Source organism: Dendrobates tinctorius, unplaced genomic scaffold, assembly GCF_039654945.1.
Source record: "Dendrobates tinctorius isolate UK_male_01 unplaced genomic scaffold, ASM3965494v1 ptg000008l, whole genome shotgun sequence".
Lineage (NCBI taxonomy): Eukaryota > Metazoa > Chordata > Amphibia > Anura > Dendrobatidae > Dendrobates > Dendrobates tinctorius.
In genome coordinates, this window is record NW_027361676.1 from 26,029,042 (window position 1) to 26,037,337 (window position 8,296).

General features: G+C 41.3%; 1 protein-coding gene across 1 annotated transcript in view; it reads right to left on the minus strand.

Annotated features, from left to right (window-relative positions):
• Positions 1-8,091, minus strand: part of GASK1B (golgi associated kinase 1B) — a 141,199-nt gene extending 133,108 nt beyond the window's left edge. The window contains exon 1 of the mRNA XM_073576572.1: positions 7,053-8,091. Within this exon, the coding sequence (XP_073432673.1) occupies positions 7,053-7,950 (898 nt within the window). The 5' untranslated portion in view covers positions 7,951-8,091. The remainder of the gene's footprint in view (positions 1-7,052) is intronic.
• Positions 8,092-8,296: the final 205 nt, after the last annotated feature.

Below are 8,296 nucleotides of genomic sequence, written 5' to 3' on the forward strand. Positions count from 1 at the left end.
CCTTTTTTGGATTAGGAGAGAGTGAGATTTCTTGTGTCACCATTGGCGTCTGTGACGCACTGAAACCGTGGTACTCAGCACCGGGCCGGGGTCTGCTTCACTGGGGGATGTGATGTGACCCGTGCTGTAGTCTCAGGGGATGCACAGTGCAAAGGGGATAACTACAGGGGACTGTAATAGGAGGACAATCAAGGCTAGTGATGCGTATTGGCACAGCAGGAAGGTAACGTGCGTGCTATTAGCTGGTAGCAGAGAAGCCCTGCACTCTCCCTGAAAAAATTGTTTAGTGCGCAAAGCCAGTCACCTAGGTGGACTGTGGTTCTGTCTGCGTCACCGCTCTGGGGTGAAGTGCGTGCTGTAACTTAGCAGAGAAGCAACGCACTCTCCCTGAAAAAATTGTTTAGTGCACACAAGCAGGCAGCGTGCGTGCTATTAGCTGGTGGGATAGATAGCAGCAACGCACTGGTCTGCCACAGAAACAATAACGCTGCAGGGGTAAATATGACCCCAATAATATCTGGTGGAATAAAAAAAGAAAATTTGCTCAGCTATGCTTCTGATTTCAGCTCTGATGGAAGCTGAGTGAGTAAGCTAAGCTCTGAGGATGGTGCTGTATGCACTGTAAGGCTGCTCCTGCCTTTCTCCCTGCCTACAGTCCTCTACAGTACTCCTCCGTCCTGGTAGTTCTGAAAAGAACTTTTGTGTTATATGTGAGGAATCTTGAGGTCCTACACTGACTAACAGTCCCTAGATCTGCTCTATGTCTCCAACTCGCCCTGCACTAGCTCAGATCGTCACAGGAATGTGCCCAAAATGGCAGGGGCAGGGTTTATATACAGCCTTGCCTGTGATACATGACATAGGCATCACGATGGACAGCAGCCAATCATAGTAGTGCTCTTCACAGTTTTCTCACCTAACAAACTAGGCTGTCTCTGAAAATTAACATATTCTGTATTCTGCGAGTCCCGAATACAGCATATAGGAGTCCTAGACTCGCTAAGACTCGCTGCTGACAGCGGGACACAAAATCGCTAAGAAACTAGGATTGCTTGTATTAAACTCTGAAAAAACTAGGATTGCCATTGATTTGCATTGGACTCGTTACTGTGCGAGTAATCGCTTGGAAACTCGCAGAGTACCGACTCCTGTGAGTCCCCTACTACTCGCAGAGTAACGAGTCCTAACGAGTAGATTCGCCCATCCCTAATAGGCAACAATGTAGACAAGAGTCTAACATTTGTGAGTTTTCAGTGAGTAGTTGTTTTTGACAACTGGCTGCAGGAGCGTCCTTCCACTGCTTTGACCAGGGTTGCCAACCGTCCAGAAATTTCAGAACAGTCAGAAAAAAATAGGGAATTTCTTCACTCTCTCCGTAAAAAAAAAAAATTGACTTGTCCGTGATTTTTTGGAAGCTGAAGAGTCTTGTACAGATGTTTATGATGATTTTACAGTTCACAGTGAATGCAGCTCATGTCTTCATATCAGAATTAAGGGCTGTAGATGTGTATCACTTATAATAATGACTTATTACAGTCATCTAATGTGTTCGTAAAAAAGTTGGCTAGGATTTTTCGAGAAACTGTTCAGAAATATATAAAAAACAAAGTTGGCAACCCTGGCTATGTCTGCTGGAGGACAGCAGGAATACTACATCCCAACCCATAACTAAGTCTAATTTCCTCAGTTAACAGATTGCTTCAGAAACAGCATGAAATCCTGTAGTCTGACTTTGTGAGCAAGTTTATCTGTTGCTTATCATTCATTTTTAAGCTTATTGTCCTCTAAATGCTAAGCCATGTTCACATGTGACAGATGGGTGATCAAAGTACAGTACAATGCAAATAAGGTTGATTTCACAAGTCTGACATTCAAGGTTCGAGTACGAACCACAAAGTCCGGACCGGCTGTGGGTCTCCTGACCCAGACGCAACAGCGTTATACTTGTGTTTGCTTATATGAAACCCTAAATGTAGTAGTAGAAAACATAGTTCACTTGTTATTGTAATCTTTTCATACTGCAGCAAAAATAATCCACAGTGTGTGAACTAACCTTAGGCAGGGCAAAGTTATTACACATTTTTTTGCTAATTTGCATCAAAGTACAGAACAATGCTAGTAAAATGGTTTAAAAACAAACACATTAACTTGTGGCATAAAAATAATCTACAGGGATATTATAGACTTTTTATTACTGAATTTTGCCATAGATTTCGGAGATCTGAAACACATTTGCAACAAATAATCCATCCTTTCAAAAATCTACAGATTTTCAGCAGATTTGCTGTTAATTTGAATGGTTCTGATACGGTAGCAGAGAATAAGTCAAGAATAAGACAGCTGTATTTAACCCCTTAACCAACAAGGGTGGTTTGCATGTTCATGAGCGGGCCAATTTTTACAATTCTGACCACTGTCCCTTTATGAGGTAATAACTCTGGAACACTTCCATGGATCCCGGTGATTCTGAACTTGTTTTCTTGTGACATATTGTACTTCATGATAGTGGTAAAACTTCATTCATATAACTTGCGCTTATTTGTGAAAAAAATGGAAATTTGGTGAAAATTTTGAAAATTTCACAATTTTCCAACTTTGGATTTTTATGCCCTTAAATCACAGAGATACGGCACACTAAAAACTTAATATGTAACGTTTCCCACATGTTTACTTTACATCAGCACAATTTGGAAAACAAATTTTTTTTCTTAGGAAGTTATAAGGGTTAAAAGTTGACCAGCGATTTCTCATTTTTGCAACACCATTTTATTTTTACGGACCACATCACATTTGAAGCGCCGTTTGACTTTTTCAATGCAAAATTGGCTGGAATTCAGATCGGACGCCATGTCACGTTTGGAGAGCCCCTGATGTACCTAAACAGTGGAAACCCCCCACAAGTGACCCCATTTTGGAAACTAGACCCCCCAAGGAACTTATCTAGATATGTGGTGAGAACTTTCAACCAACAAGGGCTTCACAGAAGTTTATAACGTACAGCGGTACAATTAAAAAATCATATTTTTTCCACAAGGGTACCAGGAGAAATTGGACTCCAAAAGTTGTTGTCCAATTTGTCCTGAGTACGCTGATACCCCATATGTGGGAGAAAACTACTGTATGGGCACACGTTGGGGCTCGGAAGGGAAGTAGTGACATTTTGGAATGCAGACTTTGATGGAATGGTCTGCGGGTGTCATGTTGCTTTTAGAGGCTCCTGGACCCGTAGAAGCAAGTAATCGCGAAACGGCCGTTGTCCGGCACCTCACTCCCCTAGCATTCCTCTAACGTTCTGCATGTCCACATATCTATTGATGGAATTCATGTGAAATAAAGACGCACAGTTTTTCAGCCATATTGGTGAGTGTTGCATATTTCTTTCTTTTTCATTTCACATTGAAATATTCATGTTTTTTCATGCAAGCACCTCCGTTTTTTGACTGAAATATATACCGCAATACTTCAGATAAATAGCTCCGTCTGTTAATGTGGTGATTTGTGTGCCCTAGTTTGCCATTCATCTGTTTGCTCTTTGCTGGGATCAACACACTCAAATGTGACCTCGTCCACTGGGTGCAGTACTATAGGGCTCTTCTAATATATGGTACAATTTCAAGAAACCATCGAGCAGCACATATGCCATACACAGCTATTCACAGCATGTTATAGTCCACTCCCTGGCTTATTCCCTGAACAAAAAGATCCAAAGGTACAGTCATGGCCAAAAGTATTGACACCCCTGCAATTCTGTCAGATAATATTCAGTTTCTTCCTGAAAATGATTGCAAACACAAATTCTTTGGTATTATTATCTTCATTTAATTTGTCTTAAATGAAAAAACACAAAAGAGAATGAAGCAAAAAGCAAAACATTGATCATTTCACACAAAACTCCAAAAATGGGCCGGACAAAAGTATTGGCACCCTCAGCCTAATATTTGGATGCACAACCTTTAGCCAAAATAAATGCGACCAACCGCTTCCGGTAACCATCAAAGAGTTTCTTACAATGCTCTGCTGGAATTTTAGACCATTCTTCTTTGGCAAACTACTCCAGGTCCTTGATATTTGAAGGGTGCCTTCTCCAAACTGCCATTTTTAGATCTCTCCACAGGTGTTCTATGGGATTCAGGTCTGGACTCATTGCTGGCCACCTTAGAAGTCTCCAGTGCTTTCTCTCAAACCATTTTCTAGTGCTTTTTGAAGTGTGTTTTGGGTTATTGTCCTGCCGGAAGACCCATGACCTCTGAGGTAGACCCAGCTTTCTCACACTGGGCCCTAAATTATGCTGCAAAATTTGTTGGTAGTCTTCTGACTTCATAATGCCATGCACACGGTCAAGCAGTCCAGTGCCAGAGGCAGCAAAGCAACCCCAAAACATCAGGGAACCTCCGCCATGTTTGACTGTAGGGACCGTGTACTTTTCTTTGAATGCCTCTTTTTTCTCCTGTAAACTCTATGTTGATGCTTTTGCCCTAAAAGCTCTACTTTTGTCTCATCTGACCAAAGAACATTCTTCCAAAATGTTTTAGGCTTTTTCAGGTAAGTTTTGGCAAACTCCAGCCTGGCTTTTTTATGTCTCGGGGTAAGAAGTGGAGTCTTCCTGGGTCTCCTACCATACAGTCCCTTTTCATTCAGATGCCGACGGATAGTACGGGTTGACACCGTTGTACCCTCGGACTGCAGGGCAGCTTGAACTTGTTTGGATGTTAGTTTAGGTTCTTTATCCAACATCCGCACAATCTTGCATTGAAATCTCTTGTCAATTTTTCTTTTCCGGCCACATCTAGGGAGGTTAGCCACAGTGCCATGGGCTTTAAACTTCTTGATGACACTGCACACGGTAGACACAGGAACATTCAGGTCTTTGGAGATGGACTTGTAGTCTTGAGATTGCTCATGCTTCCTCACAATTTGGTTTCTCAAGTCCTCAGACAGTTCTTTGGTCTTCTTTCTTTTCTCCATGCTCAATGTGGTACACACAAGGACACAAGACAGAGGTTGAGTCAACTTTAATCCATGTCAACTGGCTGCAAGTGTGATTCAGTTATTGCCAACACCTGTTAGGTGCCACAGGTAAGTTACAGGTGCTGTTAATTTCACAAATTAGAGAAGCATCACATGATTTTTCGCACAGTGCCAATACTTTTGTCCACCCTCTTTTTTTATGTTTGGTGTGGAATTATATCCAATTTGGCTTTAGGACAATTCTTGTTGTGTTTTTTCATTTAAGACAAATTAAATGAAGATAATAATACCAAAGAATTTGTGTTTGCAATCATTTTCAGGAAGAAACTGAGTATTATCTGACAGAATTGCAGGGGTGTCAATACTTTTGGCTATGACTGTATATGCCAAGTGTATCTGTATGATTCACCCAACAGAGGTCAACAGAGTATCCTTCTTATATCTGTCAGGACAATACACCTCAATATAAATTTTTATATTTTGGTACAGAACAGCATAGAAGAACATTCAATACATTGGAATATAACTCCAGGGATATGTGCCAAGTATATCCAAAAAGCTCCACTCATTCAAAAGAGTGTCCTTTTGGATACATTGCTATACTTGCAGCATCTAATAATGTGGTGGAAGCTATTTTATACAATTGTATACAGTAATACAATGTATGTTGCACCATATACTTTTTTCCCAATGTAACTCTAAGGGCATTTCCTACTGTATGCACTGTCCAAGCAACACAGTGGTCTATGTCTTTATTCATAAAAAACTATATATTGCATGATACACTTATTCTTGCAGTAGCCCTCTGCATGAAAAATCATTGTCTTCTCTTCTCTTTCCTATACAGATGAAATATAGCATACCAAATTAAACTATACCTGGTATACCAGGACAATATTTTTGGCCTTCATTAGGTAAATTGAACCCTAAGGATATGTTGAACAAATAAACGACACATGAAAAACATTCAGCAAAATTCATCTGTTTTTTCTTGTATGCTTGAAAAATACCTAAAAACATCATATTAGAATATTTTTTATTGTTGTCAGTAACTTTCATGACCTCAGGTTAGGTTACTCAATTTCACTTTCTATACTCAAAAGTGTAATATTTAAAATAATATTGATTGAGGCCATCTATAACCTGTCTCCCCCACATGTCTCTGAACTAATCTCACGATATCTTCCCTCACGTAATCTCCGGTCCTCCCAAGACCTCCTTCTCTCCTCCACACTTATTCGCACCTCACCCAACTGCTTCCAAGACTTCTCCCGAATATCCCCCATCCTCTGGAATTCTTTACCCAAACATGTCGGACTATCAACCACATTCAGATCCTTCAGACGGAACCTGAAAACCCACCTCTTCAAGAAAGCTTACAGCCTGCAATGACTCCGCTGCCTCCTCACCACTACCGGAGATATCGCCTCAACCAACACTGGAACTGCTGCAACACACCATCCTACTGCCTTCCACACCATCATGTAGAATGTAAGCCCAAAGGGCAGGGTCCTCTCTCCCCTCTGTATCAGTCTGTGATTGTTGGTTTGTTTACTGTAAATAATATCTGTAATTTGTATGTAACCCCTTCTTGATCTGTCCCACATATTCAGTCCATATTCATTTACATTAAGTTTTAAATGTGTAACTTGTCCCAGCAATCATTTAATTTGCAAAAGAACATTAAAATAAATTCTAACATTCTGACATAGCCCTCACTCCATACAAAATATCACTTTCCCTAATCTAAAGGGATGATCTTTGTCTTTTATCTCCTGCCAACATATCAGATTAACCATTTGGAACTTTATAAAAGCTGCTGTAATAGGAGCCATATCCTATGTCACCAGATTTCCCATATGCGGACATAAACAGGAAACAAAACTAATTTTTTTACTCTCGAAGTATAGAAGGATTTTATGCTCTGTATTATTTTTTTTTGTGAGCAAACGTCAGCAATTAGATATGTGAATTAATCTGAGATAATGCATTAAAGGGTCTAAATGTAGATTTGACAGGTGGCGGTAATATATCTAATTCAGGAAACCAGAGCCCCACTACAATAGAACAATACATCCTCTTACCTTGGGCGAACTCAAACTTTCTGCTCACAGATGGCAGAGTTCGGTTAAGCCCCAGTATCCGATCCAAGTGGAAAGCAAACACTTCACTCATGTCCAAGGGTCTTCTAACAAGACCACAAATTCCTTGGCACCCTGAGACTGGTGTGGATGGAGCAGGCTTTTTCCTGGACGGGGTTTCATACATAAGATAAGCTTGGTTAGAAGGCAACTGTGTTATTCGCTGTATCTTTGAGTCAGCTAGGAACCTCATTGCCCTGATGTCTTCATCACTGAACCAAGGAGGGGCACGATCACTGTAAATCCGAATGTTACTCTGGTGACTATCCCCTCTGGCATCCCTCAATATGGTTGCCCCTGTGTCTCCAGATTTACCAGTGGGGGCTCTTATATGTATGTACTTTTCCATATGTTTGTCCACCAGTCTACCAGTGTCTTGCTGCATCCTATAGCCTACCTCATGCTGTCCAACAACCCCAAATTTCCTCCTCTTCTTTGGTCTCACTGTTCCCCTGATGTTGGCTGGTTTGCTCCTCTTGGACCTCAAAGTGATATACACAACATTTGGCTGGAGTGTTGTAGAACTGTTTAGAGCGCCTCCAAGTGGCTGGGAATTTTCAACATAAAAAGTATTTTGTTCCAAAAAGTTCCTCTGCTGCTCAGAAACTCCATCTCCATCTGCCTGATCAGTCCTCCTAGGTTTTTTATAGTGTGGGAAAAAATTACCTGCTTGGGTCACGACAAAAATGCCATAGAGCAGACAAGCAGTGCAGACCAGCAGCAGATTTCTTCTGCTCTTGGGACGTCTCCCAGCCCAAGTCCTAAAAATCCAGGCGCAGAATAATAGTATGAATGAGCCTCCAAGTGTTCCTGGGCGAGTAGAGGTCATCTCTCCAGGCATCCTACATAGTGACAGCTGCTAAAAAGCTGGTATCTCCTGCTGGGATCTTGCATGCTGCTTAGAAATACTGTATAAAGCAATGGAAGTAGACTGTGTTGAGCCTGAGAACAGGAATGTGACTGTGACCGTCCACCGCACAGAGACTTCTATCAACCACCACTAGGGAAGTGAATGAATGGAGACAACTGTGTAAACACAGAGAGGAGGAGATCTCCAGTGCAAATGTCAGGGGCTGCCTGCCTAGCAATTGTTACAGGGAGCTCTTCTCTGTCTTGCCAGCAAATGGCTCTGTGTATTAAGAGTTAATTCCTCAGCTCATGATGAGTATCATCCTATAAAACTATGC